Source organism: Agelaius phoeniceus, chromosome 8, assembly GCF_051311805.1.
Source record: "Agelaius phoeniceus isolate bAgePho1 chromosome 8, bAgePho1.hap1, whole genome shotgun sequence".
In the NCBI taxonomy this organism is placed as follows: domain Eukaryota; kingdom Metazoa; phylum Chordata; class Aves; order Passeriformes; family Icteridae; genus Agelaius; species Agelaius phoeniceus.
This window is the reverse complement of record NC_135272.1, coordinates 35,409,584-35,423,126: the sequence shown is the minus strand read 5'-3', so window position 1 is coordinate 35,423,126 and position 13,543 is coordinate 35,409,584. Positions and strand designations below refer to the sequence as shown.

Sequence of the window (13,543 nt, the reverse complement as noted above, 5' to 3'; positions counted from 1 at the left end):
CAGGGAAATTGAGTAGAAAAACAAACTGAAGCGCTGATAATTGGTTGCTACTTCTTTTGCTCTATTTGTTTGTTATCGTTCTGATTGCCATTATTATCACAAGTTTGGTTCATTTATTTATTTTTTTCCCAGGGTATTTTGAAATGTATTGGTTTGGAACAGTCCAACTATACCATGTTTTTGTTTTGTTTGGGGTTTGTAATGACACATTTTATTTTGAGTGATCACATCCATCAGATCTCAAGAAAAAAATGGCTGCTTCCTAGTTCAGAAGAATATGCAAACAGGAGCTTAATTACATCACTTAATATTGACCAGGAGAAAGAAGAAGATGAGCTTGCCAGCTCATTTCCAAAGCATGTTTTGTCCTTTAAGAGGGGAGGGTATGACAGAAAGTTAGGCAGTGCAAAGCAATTAGCATCATTCACATTTTATGTTGCGCTAGCATGGTGCTCTAGCAGCAAAATTCAAACATTCTTTGAATGGGTTAATAAAAGAAGAAATACAGTCGGCATGCAAGAAAAAGGTTTCCAAGAACAAGCCAAAATATGTCCCATTCTTCTAAATTTATCACAGCCATGTCACATTATCCTTGAGACTGCCAGGAATGTCAATTTTTTTGCAATTTAAAAAAAATATCTCATTTAGCACCATATGTTTGGTTAATGTGCCTGATATATCCTGCGTATTCTTTAGTCCATCCATTTCTAATACTCATTTTCTTCTTTTTTTTTCCTCCCCTTGCTAAGCCATATGTTACAGTGCTGGTCATTCTATCGAAGCTCCTTTCGGGAGCCTGGGAGCGAGGGGACTCCTGTTTAATCACCCAGAAAAACTTTGAATTCTACAAGTCTCACTTAGGTGAGCAGTCTCAACACTTGAGTTAGTTGTAGGTGCCTGGTGCCTATGAAAATCAGGCCACCTATGAGGTGGCACAGTGTACGTTAACTGTGAGGAAGGAACTAAAGGTAGGTGGCTAAACATTGAATTAGGTGTTTAATTTCTGGCACCCACGTTTGAGACTCTTGGCTAGTTTTAAGGGTCTTCTGCTCCAAACCTAATGAGTTTTAACACATTTAGCGGCCTCCAGTCCGCAGGGCCCCTCCTGTGCTGCTCAGGGATGCAGGAAATTAAAAAGTTAAGGCTGAAGGTAGCTTGGGCAGAGCTGGGGATGCATCCCGGGAGGATGGGGCTGCCTTGCACAGCTTTGCTCGGCGTCGGTCCCGGGAGCCACTGCACTGAACAGCAGATTTCAGCACTTCACAGGACCCCGAGGAAGGGGCAGTGCCAGCTCTGAGGACACCTCTGAGTCCCTGCTCTCCTCTCTCTGCTCTCTGGTGCAGGGCTGCAACAAATTAGAATCTCCCCCAGCCCGTCTCAGCTGCGCTGGCCGGTGGATAGGGAATGGAGCCAAGGATCCTCCCCGTTCCCTGCCTCTCTCCATCCATCTGCTCTGAGCAAGGAATAAACAAGAACAGCCAGAACACAACGGCTGGGTAACCCAGGTGGGGGTTAAAAGTGTTCCTTACTATTCTGTGGATAGGACTCTTGTCCAAATCACAGCCACACCTGGCACTTTTAGGGAGCACAGCTTTCAGAATCCAGGTCTGAGTCTCCTCTCAATGTTATTTAGAGTGAGAGAGACGAAAATCAGACTTAGTCTATTTTCATCTTACGGCAGCTTTTAACTACAGAATAAATGGAAAAGTTAATTGCTAAATAAAAGAAGAAAATAAAGGGATTTGTGGCATAAAACGCAGATGGAAGCCTGAGTGGGTGTGCTACTTTAACTTACTGTACTTGTGTTCATGTGATTCTATATGTATGCCAAACATATATGGTCTGAGCCTGATCCCATTAACATAAATCTGTTTTATTCACTGGACAGAGGGAACCTGATCAAAGACCATGATGGTGCTAAATGGAACAAGATGTGTACTTTCGTATTTTTTTCCAAAAGGAAATATTAATTTGACATCGGTTTTTCAGTTGAGAAGAATTTTAATTGCAGTACACAATAAGCAGAAAATTCAGACAACAATAATCTTGAAACTGTTAGCAGCATTATATTTCTATCAAGGAATTTGTGTGCTTTTTTTTTCAACATTAGAGCTTTCTGAATTTTCATTAATTTGGCATTTCCCTAAACACACGAGTTATTATTTTGTTCATTCCACATCATGCATCACACCCTTCTGCTCAAATGCATAATGCAAGCGCAAATGGGATCCTTGTCCTTGGGAGACTCTGGTTACTGGAGCCATTGGATGTTGAAGTCCCGCAGAAAGACTTTCCAAAACTCTGCACTTCGCAAACCTCCAGCCCAAGTTTAATGAGTGCACAGGAAAACTTCGTGTTCCTCATCTTCTAAGGGGCACTGGAGCACTGTGGTGGGTTTAATTCCTCTACCTCCTTATGTTTGCCAGTACTAGAAACGCACCACATAAGAGTCTTCCTTGAGTACAGCTAAAGGTCTTCAAATGTTCATGTATGAGGCTGATATATATTTAAATGGACCAGAAAATGATGCGTGAGAATTGAATGCACAAATCCTCCCCAGAACAAACAAGTATCTGTGAACCTCTTTTCCATGTACCTGCCACGTGCCTTACTAAAAAAAATCAGGATTAACTCTGATGGAGTCAGTGGAGTCACAGCAAGAGGAGAACAATCCCCCTTCTCTCCAAATCTACACCTGAAAATCCATCCAATTTCACGTGATTAATTACTGACATTATTCTACCTGCACACATCTCGCACAACAACTCCATCTCTCGTTAGCTGGGTTTGTAGACCAGCTCATACTCATCTCCAAAGACCTTTGGATAATTACCCCAATATTCCCAGTAGCTCTCTGCCACTAGACTCTTGATGGAGATTGCATAACAAAAGCTATGAGTGAAACATGGTCTGGATCCTCCTTCCCAAGGCACACTAGGAAAAGGAATCATGGAAGCTCAGGTATTACCAGGTGGACCATGAACTCGACAACATGCAGAACAAACAGATGATGCAGAAAAACAAGCCGGCTGTTGAAGGAAAAAAACTGAATATATGGGAAGCATTTTTCAAGGAATTTTCATCCTTTTGTGCGAATTATTCCAGCAATTCCACTGAAATCAGTATCAACAGAAAGGCTGATCAGCTGCTCTATTTTTTCCTTCAAATTCCTGGGGAATTCTTAATTTCAAGCTTCTTGAAACGTTGACGGCTACCCTGCTGCCAGTCATAGCAAGTCTGTTCAATTTAGTGCTGAGCAAACTTTGTCATCAGCCGAGATACGATCACACTGACTGCCATCCATCAGTTTACTGTATTAATTGCTCCAGTATACACAAAATACAACACAGATGGAAATTCACTCATCCTAATGAAGTGCTCTTTAGTTTCTACGCTCTGAATGGGTACTGGCTCCCCTGGTTGCAGCCGGAGTTACCATGATCACTGATTAACTACCTGCCAGCGGAGCACCTCGCTTCACGAGGCTAAATCCAGCTTAATAAACAGTGATTTTTACAGAAGAAAAATGAAAGCTCCCCCTCTATCCACTTATCAAACTGCTGCATATGCATCACCAACACACACATCCAGTTTCCTCAGAACTCGACATCTGACAGATCATCAGGAAAACAGAGCTAATCTATCCGTACCCATCAACATCGTATCATAGGTGACTGCCAGATACTTAAGAAGCCATCCAAAAGAAATGTCACAACTCTTTTTCAAGACACTACAAAAGAAATGTTCCAAACAAAATAAAGCAAATGCACGTACAAGTAAATGAGCCAAAGAACTTAATAAAAAGAGATTGATTAAAATGAGGACCAGAATGTTCAAAAAGGACTGAGAGAGAAAGAGAGAGAGAGGTGCCAAAGGCGCATTAAATGGATTCAATGGCTTTAGGTTTTAAATGCTTTTGGACTCCTCAGCAATTTTTAGCCAAAAATGATAATTCAAGTTAGAATCAAAATTCTGATGTCACTTGGGGAAAAAGAAGGCTGAAATTTCTCCTTTGCAAATGAGCACAGATGCATTTAGGAAGGAGAAATATCACTTTATAGTGATGGACAACCTTGCCTGCAGAATTTTAAAGCCGAGCACTTCAATATTCACAATTATTTTTAAATCCTACCCCATGAAAGTCTGCCTAAATTGTTTGGTACAATGTTCTCATAGAGTGTATTACCTTGTCTGTTTGTATCTGTGTTTACAGCATCATCTGGATTGTTTTAGGTCGCTTAAGTTAGGCTTCATTCCTGCTCTGCCACCCAAGCAGTTCTTTCAATAACTAATAAACTAGCACTGAAATCTAACCAATTTCTTCAAAACATAATTTCATGAGTTATATATTTAAAAACTTTAATGAGAAGAGCAATAAACAGCAGGATAACAGTTCAATTCTGCCTTTGAGTTAATGTCAGCTTCGGCATAATTTTCCATTGTATAAATATATATTGCAAGGAGAATAAAAAAAAATAAAATTTCTAATGACGTCTTTAGACATCTCGTCTAAAATTCATGACTACATTTGTTTCATTTCAAATGCTACTTGAGAGTTTTTCAGCACACTTGGCAGATTAGATATAGCAGCAGGGACAAACTGCAGCCATCCATAGGAGAATATACCTTTATGTGGGTGCTTTGGGGATGGAACATCTATAGCTGCAAGGCAAAAAATGCCATCATAAATTTGGATGGCATTTACAAAGCCCTCTAAAAAGTCTTTGCATATGATTATAGCTGAGGTATGATATTTTTGCAAGTAAAAGACCCAGAATAGATTTATGTTTCAACTATATCTTCCTGAAGATGCATATGGATCCTAAATTGCGAGTGATACTAAAGGGAATCTTTAGTAACTGAAGAGGATGGAGTAAAATTTTGGGGGTTTTATTTATTTATTTATTTAATTTTCTTAAAAATCATTTGGTCATTATTTGCATGTCATCAAGCCATCATTGGCTAGCCAGGCTATATATAACAATGATGGCTGCTGAACGCCCCAGGCATGACATGGAGATGGGTAAATATGCAGATTTTCTGGACTTGTGACCTCAGTTACTGCATGGTAATGCTTTCAAATGACTTTTATGATGACAAGACTAAGTTTGGTGCTAATATTGGTTTTGAAGATTTAATCGGTGTACAGTGCCATTGAACATGTGTTTTAATTAATAAAAGAGCTGTGGTCAGGATTGAAAATAGCCCAGGTGATTTACCACAGACTGTAAAGCCACCTGATTTCTGCACAATTTGAGGTGAAGAGTTTATAGGTTATTCCAAAGGAAGAAAGAGTTGCAAACTGAATTTGTGTGCATTGTACCAAGGGATTTATAATTTGGCAGGTCGAGAGTGGACTCATGGAACTGTTCTGTTTTGGTATCCAGTGGTTCCCGGTGTTTTCACCCTCTGACAATTTGACAGTCACGGGACTGAACCCTCCACAACACCAGAAATGATTTGTAGCTGCTGTGCTCCTTCCTGGGAATGTCCATGTCCAGCTGCACACTGGAATGGCACTGGGGACCTGCCACCAGGCAGAGAGACTGAAGCCACTTCCCCACAGGTGACAGCAGCCAGGTGAGCTCAGCCTCCCTCCTCTCCATCCCCAGTGGCTCCAGGATTCCCCGAGGGAAGGCAGAGCACTTTGGCATCGTTTCCAGAGGAGCCTGGATGGCCCTGCTGCCTGCAGGAATGCTCCTGGGAGCTGCCCAAGCCCCCTGCCACCCACGGGGCAGGTGAAAGCAGAGAGGCAGAGGGCTCCCAGGGAAAATCCCCCTGCAAATTCCATGACAACAGGCACGGCAGGGGCAGAGGTGACATGGGAGTGCCTCCTCCAGCGCTGGCACTCCGGCAAAGTGCTTGGCACCAGCTCTGTCCTTGCTGGACACAGGAGAATCCACACCAGAGGGGGCACCTGGCACATCCCCCCCAAACCAACACAACAACTCTGTGCACCGAGAACGAGAGAGAGCATTGGCATTGTTTGAATAAGCACACCCACCATGAAGTGCTCCGCGGTGTTCGGGGTTTCTTAGATATCCTGATTTTATAAAAGAAAGTAAAAGAAGAAAAAAGAAACAAGGTGAGAGAGAACACTATCATATTTTGTAGCAAGCAGGATACTGTGTGAAATCTTGGCCCAGTGAAGTGATAAAGGGGAAGCTTTCAGTTTGCTTAAGGGAAAACTTACGAGCAAATAGTGAAATTACCAAAATACCACATTGCAGAAAATGGGTGCATTTAGGTTCAATTAAGCTGTAAAAAGGAAAATGGCACTTTAGCTTACAAAAACCAAGGGACACAGGGAGCTATCAGAAGCAACTTTACAAGATTTGTGTGCGTGAGGATGCTGCTTCACTGGACCAAGAAAGCTACAGTATGGGACAGGATTTTTCTTTTATCAGACACTTTTGCTAGATAGTTTTGTCCAACCTCAGAAACTGCTGCTCTGGCATTATGAAATAATCCTACATAACTTGATCTCATGAGCTTAGGAACACAGAAAAATAGCCATGCCAAATCAGATTACAGGGATCCACCTAGTCCAGAATCCTCTCCCTGACAGTGGGAACTAATGGACGCCTAAAAGAGAGTAAAAAAACCAGGGAAAGCATACAGTGGTAATTCTCCAAAACACTCTCCCAAATGATTTGTGATTCAAGGACTTCTAGGACAAAGTTGATATCATGCTATTGAAGCTGCTCGAATCCAAATGCACAGATTTACATCCCCCCCCTCCTCCCCTTTTTTTCTTTTTTTTTTTTGGATTTCTACCCCCATGAGATTTCTACCAGTCACACAGAAAAGGTTTCACAGTTTGGTGCTGGCAAGTCCAGCGTTCTTGCCACTAACTCAGAATGAGCTAACAGCTTTCAAAAGCCCAATGATGTTATGTGTATAAGAGCATCCAACACTTTTTCCTACGTAAAAAAAGTGACATGTGTGCTGAGGTGCTCTAAGTGTAAATACTTTGGGAGATTTGATTTTTTTTAACCTTTTATTAAAAAAAAAAAAGCAAAAAAAAAAAAAAAGGCAAGGATCTGGCTGTAAATTGATATTAACATTTTTCAGTATATGTGTAAAACACATGTTTCAGAAGAATAGAAGAGAGAAACTGTCACTCACTGGGAAGCTTTAGAGCTATCTGGCTCCCTGGGAAACTGCATGCAACTATTCTGGTGTCCAAGGGTTTGACCAGTGAGTTTCCTCTTCCTGCAAAGAATGAATGCAGAAGTAATAGAAAGTCTGAGGGGGAAGATTTTAGCAAATGGCTAAAGATAATCCTATTCTGCCCACTCCAGCAGGTAGGAAGGAGGTGGTGGTGGTGGAAGAAAAAGGATGGGAGAGGAGAAACGCCTCCGTGTCCCTCCCAGGAGCTGGCACAGGGAAGGGAGCCCTTGAGGGACCCAAAGGCTGCAGGCAGCTCAGCCCAGTGAGATCCCTTTGTGTGTGCTCACCCCAGCCCCAGCCACACAAAGCCAGCACGTTCTGCTCTGATTCTCAGGGCCTGGCTGTGGCTCCCTTTCGGGATGGAGCACAGGGACTGGAACTCAGCACTCTGGGCTTCGCTAGCACAGAAATCCCAAATGCCCAGACAGGAACACTGGCTTCTTAAGCATCCTTGCTATCCACTATTCAGGGGGATTTTTAGAAAGTTTTAATTTTAATTTTAATTTTCTAATCGAATCAGTGCCTACACATGATTTTTTTTTTTTCTTCATTTATTAAAAGAATCAGTGAAAGCAGGGGTTTGAAAAAAAAAGCTTATCCTTACATTTTTGATGGCATATTGACTTTGTAAGAGTCTACAGGCAGGAGTGATATATCAGGGAGTCCCTATAACTTTACTTAAAGCAAAAATTAGAAAGTGATCGGAAAGTTTTATAGAGGAGAGCAGAAACATAATTTTAAGCCTCTTAAAATTGCCTGAACTGTGAAATCAAGTAATGAACACTAGAAAAGGATCTGTCAGCTGGAATCAAAGCTTAGACTAGTCAGCATTTTCTTCCTAAACCTTATTATGGCAAAGATTTTTCATCTCTGCACTCTGCTCAGCCCAACAAATAAACCAAGTTGACCTCCACCTGTTACCCGGTGAAGTTGGCTGTCATCTCTGACTAAACCCTTTTCTTTCCCTTCAAAGCCCTCGGCACCACTGAGAAGGTGGGAAGACACAGCTGTGCACTGACTCAAATTGATACCAGTTCATAACCAGACAGTGTTTCACAGTACAAATTACAAGCAACAGAGAGGAGGGGGGGGGAAAAAAAAAAGAGGGAAAAAAAAAAATGTAGTGCCAATGAATTCTGGAAGGGGGCAACATTTTTCATCCATTTAACAATGAGATTTTCATAAAAAGAAGTTCTTTTTTTTTTGCTTGTTTGGGGTTGTTTTTGTTGGTTTTTTGGGGTTTTTTTTGTGTGATATTATGGACTAGCATTTGAGGCAAGGAACATTTTGCTTATGCCATAGCAATGAACCTGTGCTAACACCACAGAGGAAGGACTGAAGAACATAATGGAAGCTATTTGTGTTGCTTTTATATTTCATAACTTGAATGCATTACACTGGTTCAAAGGGGTTCAGCTGCAATTGCACGTGGCTTTCTGGACTTAGGAACAAGTCACAGCTATGTAATGCAACACTGCTAAATAAAAAAGAATTAAATATTATGGAACACAGAACAGCAAGAAATGTGCCATGAGGAAACCCGTGTAGCTGCTGCAGTCATTTCTTCAAATATATCATCGTGGCAAAACCGTGTGAGAAGCTTTCTAATACAAAGACATATCAGAAAAAGCCATTTCATATAAAGTTGGACTTCTCTGGGTGATTAATGCTACGTTCAACAAAGGAGACAGTGTCTGTCTAATTACATTAAATACTTATCTTCTAGGGATTGGCAGGGTGTTTCTGCTCAATGTCACTTTTCATGACAATGTAATGATAGATCCGTTTACTTACCAGTGCCATTAGCAAAAATTGTACTGTTTTCTCAACTGCCCTCATATCACGAAAATATTTGATTAACATACTGCAGCTTATCTAATACTCTAAGCAACATATTCTGCATAGTTTTCTCTCTATTAAAAGAACAAGATTACAGCTTGTAAAATTTTAAGTACCTTACTAGTTCAGAGAACAGGTTTATTTGATTTAAAATATTAACTTGTACTTGAAATATTAAGATTTTTGGGGGAAACAAGCAAATAAACAAAGTCAGTACTCTGAGGCACTACTTCCCATGCAGGTCTTAGTTATTATTTCCTTTTCATTTCAGCACATGTTTTGAAACTTTTAATACCTTAGGGGAGGGGGGAAAAAAAAAAAAGGCAAAAAAAGCTTTCATTCCTTTGCTGAAAAATAGATATGGCCATCTCCCAAGTCTTTAAAATTCACCACATCGTGAACTGACTCTTCAGAGTCATGCTACTGTGCCAACATCCAGCAAACAATAACCCTCTGGAAGAATGTACCCAGCCAAGGCAGTTTATATAGTAACAAGATAATTTCATAAACTTATATTGAAGAGTGAGGCTGTGATGTAACATTCTAGCAGTATATATCAGCTACCTGATATTTACTAACAAGGTTAAACTCCTATCTGTTTGTCTCAGCACTCTTCATAATTCACTTTTTAATGGATGGACAGGAAAAGTCAGCAGTGTATGGCACAGATCATTTTTGAAATAGGACAAGACAGCTTACGGCAGTAGCTGCTCCAAAACACCCTTCCTGTTCCCACACAATCACATCAAGCCTGGACTTTGCAGCTACAGCGCTTCAAATTTACTCATAAACCCTTCAGGGGCGTGTTTCTATTTCCAAGTAAACTGGTGGATCTGAAAAACAAAGGGTCCCAAGGAGGAGGTCCCAACAGAGCATCATTCCTCATCTACTTGGGTTGGCACTCCTGGGCAGGAGAAGGCTCATGGGGAGCTGCGGTCCCAGCAGGTGAGGAGGGAGGACATCCACCCCATTTTGCTGAGGAGGGAGGACATCCACCCCATTTTGCTGAGGAGGGAGGACATCCACCCCCTTTTGTCATCCACCCCCTTTTGTCGAGGAGGGAGGACATCCACCCCATTTTGCTGAGGAGGGAGGACACCCACCCCATTTTGTCACAGCTCCTCGGGCTGCCACGAAATGGCAGCGAGGACGCACCAAGAGCGACTCGCGCATCCGCACAGCGCTGCAGGATCCACCCAAACTGCCTCCAAATCCCCTGCAAGTGACTCTTGCAGGGAGAGGATGACACCACAGCCAACTGCCACATGCGACTCTCCAAATTAATAATGGATTTAGGATATTCATTCCCTGAGCTGCGAGGGTTCGGGGTGTGTCCGCAATTATCGAGATATAAGTCTGACACACATTATCCTTCTATCAATGTCATCTCCCTTAGTAGCCAACAGATTATCAGCAGCTTTGTGATATTCCAGGTGTCAAAGAAGAATTAAAACCACAACAATTGCACAAACAAAGGGACAAAAGATGGGATACGTGTTTCTGAGCCCTGCATATCAATTTAATATGTGCAGCTGACAATGATGCAAATGTCCTCGGGAGAGAGGCAGCAAGATCCGTGCCCAAACATACACACACCACTGTCAGCAAGATGGCAGGGAACAGAAGCAGTAGGATTCCCAGCCCAGGACACATGCCTCAGCAGGCAGAGCAACCCAACGAAACAATCCTCTGGTTGGGGAGAATTTTGGAAGCACCTGATATGGAAAAGGGCCCTAAACAAGCCAGATGGTACTTTTAGCTGGCAGCAGAAAGTAGGAGACAGCCAAAAACATTACAGCATTTCCCCAAGAGGCCAGCAAATCGATTTTTAACCATTTTTTTTAAAGTGACGCTATGAATATGAAAAATAATGTTTTGATGCCTTTTTAAATCGCTAATTTTATGGACAATACACTTACAGAGGACACAACTGGAAGAGAGGAGAAAGCATTGGATTTTGACTTTCCCAGGGTGGCTGTATATTTGACATCAAGTTTCTATTCAGTCACTGCCACTGTTTACTCAGAATTAAGTGTCAGTTTTTGTTCTGGGTTATCCACATAAAATTAAGGAGAAAAACCCAGCAGAAGCAGAGAAATAGCACTGTAAAATCACAATAGCACAAGAGTTCACAGAGCATGGGAGAAATGTGGTTTGTAAGCTTGCTTTGTCCTCTTAAAACCTTTCCCCCCCAAAATTAATGGGTTTCTAGATGATCATTTTTTAACAGAGGACAAACAATTTCTCTAATACTTACAAGGTACCATTTGGTGGGGGATTTGCATAAGAAATACAGCTGTTTAGGGGAATGTTTTAATTTTTAAAACCTCAAGCAGCCCGAATTTGCAATTTTTCCTGGGTGACAGGGGTCTTTCCAGGGACCAGCCTGATGTCAGATGTCCAACAGTCCCTTTGACCAGGAGCAGCTCCTTGCAGAGCACCTTTAGGTTATGTGTGGTTGTGGGAATTTCACTCAAGGATGGAGAACAGAGGTGGGTTGTAGGGACTGAAAGGGCAAAGAGAGGCAGAGGAGTCATGAACCAAGTGGGAATGAGCATCACCTCTGTCTCAAAGCTGCTCCTCAGGTGTAGGACTGGCCACACTCTGAGGAAGAGTCAGGATGGTGCTTTACTTCCATTTGCTGCTATTTTGTTTAAAAGTAAAAGCAAGCCCTAAGACAGGGTTAAACCTGGACTACATCCAAAGTGCTTTCTCCTGTTCAGAGCAAGGTAGTGCATTAGTGTGCTGCATCATGGATAATACTCCTGGAGACAAACGTGGGCTGCTGCAATAAAACACTAAATGCGAAGAAAGATAATCCATACATTTATATTTTTCAAATCTCGTTGATTGTAAATCCTTACTTTTTTTTTTTTTTTTTTTTTTAATAAAATTATTTCCCTCCTCTAAGTAGAACCCAAGGCTTTGCCTCCAGCCCTTGTTGAGATAAAACAGTCCCATTTTTCTCCAGAGTGCTGCTCTTGGGGCTGCAGGTACCACCTCACTTGTCTGGATTTTTGGGGTTTGAAGATCTGCACGCAAATCTATTGAGGCGAATGAAGACTGTGCACAAAACAGTAAAACAGCCTATAATTTTCCAGCTAAATTTAGCAAGAGGATCTCTTATGTTATGCTTTTTGGTGTATATCACACTAAAAATAGCAGTGAGCATTGATGTAAGGGAAGAGCAGAAAGGATGATGTCAGTAGGGCTGTGCTGGAGTGGTGGGGACAAGCAGAGGTGGAGGATGTTGTGGATCTCCTGCTCTTCCCTGGGCAAGATGGAACCAGAAGAGAGCTGTAGCCATGCTAGATGCTGAGGTTTAAGTTTCTTTGGAGCTGGAAACTGAAAGAACTTAAAACATCATCCCTTCTTTAGGCTCGCTGCATTCACACCGTGAGCTCTGGGGTGGGAGTCACAGAAAACCCACTTTGGGTGGACAGCACAGCTGCTGTCACAGCACACGGGCATTTCTGCAGGTATAAGATGGCTCTGCAGCCACTGAGCCAAATTGTTACCCGAGCTGAGAGGCTGCTAGATGGATTTCTGTGCTTCCCTGTGCTCGCTGACTGCTGCGGTCAAAGTGTTGGGCAGCACTTAACTTGAAGGAAAGTAAAGAAAGTAACTGGGGAATGATTTATTCACTACTTCTGGCAGTGAAAAAGAAAACCACTAAGAAGCATCCAGCAAAATGATCAGGCAGCAGACAAAAGAAGTGGTTCTTCCTCATGCAGCACCGAGCAAAACTGGAACTTTCTGCCATGGGATGTTGTGGGGGCCAAAATAAAGAATGAGTTAAAAGCACATCTCTGAAAGGCAAGTTCACTGAAGGCAGTCAGTCCCAAAGATGTGGACAAAACCTCTGGCTCATGAAACCAAGCTGTTTGCTGCCAAAGTCCATGAGGCTGTGCTCTGAAAAGCATCACTGGATGCCTCTCCTACTGTTGTTATCTTCCCTGAAGTGTCCACCACCAGCTCTTGTCAGAGAGAGTGAACTGCCTGTCTAGGTGAGCCTTTGGTCTAGCTGAGAAGAGCCATTTGCTCCTCTCTGTGGGCAGATTTTTGTAGGCTGGAATGTGCTGTACCTGGCAGTTGAGAAGCAGGAAAATTGCAGAGGGCATCCAGCACAACGAAATTAAGGAGAATGGCTCCTCAGCTGGTGCAGAAGCAGGAGCACATCTAAAGTCAGTGTGGCAGAAGGTGTGGGAAAGAGAATGGAAAAAAGAGATGAGATTTGGTCTTCTTCCTGTACCTGGTCCTGTACAGCCTTCTGGAAGTGTCCAAGGTCAGGCTGGATGGGGCTGGGAGCAGCCTGGGATAGCAGAAGGTGTTCGTGCCCATGGGATGAGCTTTTAAAGGTCCCTTCCAACCCAAACCATTCCATGATCCTATAATTCCTCCCGTCTCCTAACACCTCTCCTTGCACCTTTTATCTCTGGGTGAAAATGTTTCCTTTAAAATAAAGCCTGTTTTCTCCTCTCAAGCCAAGATCAAACATGTGCAGGGAGCACAGTAGCTGCACTGTGTGCTA

General features: G+C 42.4%; 1 protein-coding gene across 19 annotated transcripts in view; it reads right to left on the bottom strand.

The window, feature by feature from the left end:
* The window catches only part of NFIA (nuclear factor I A), a 349,095-nt gene that overhangs the window by 55,302 nt on the left and 280,250 nt on the right, over nucleotides 1-13,543 (bottom strand). For 8 of the 19 annotated variants that reach the window (XM_077182585.1, XM_077182588.1, XM_077182593.1 and 5 more), the window contains 2 exons: nucleotides 7,129-7,215; nucleotides 6,005-6,043 (listed from right to left, as the gene is read on the bottom strand). The exons of 8 other annotated variants lie outside the window; for them this stretch is intronic. In XM_077182585.1, coding sequence (XP_077038700.1) covers nucleotides 6,005-6,043; nucleotides 7,129-7,215 — 126 coding nt within the window. The remainder of the gene's footprint in view (nucleotides 1-6,004; nucleotides 6,044-7,128; nucleotides 7,216-13,543) is intronic. 3 more of the 19 variants (XM_077182596.1, XM_077182590.1, XM_077182595.1) reach the window with 1 other exon arrangement.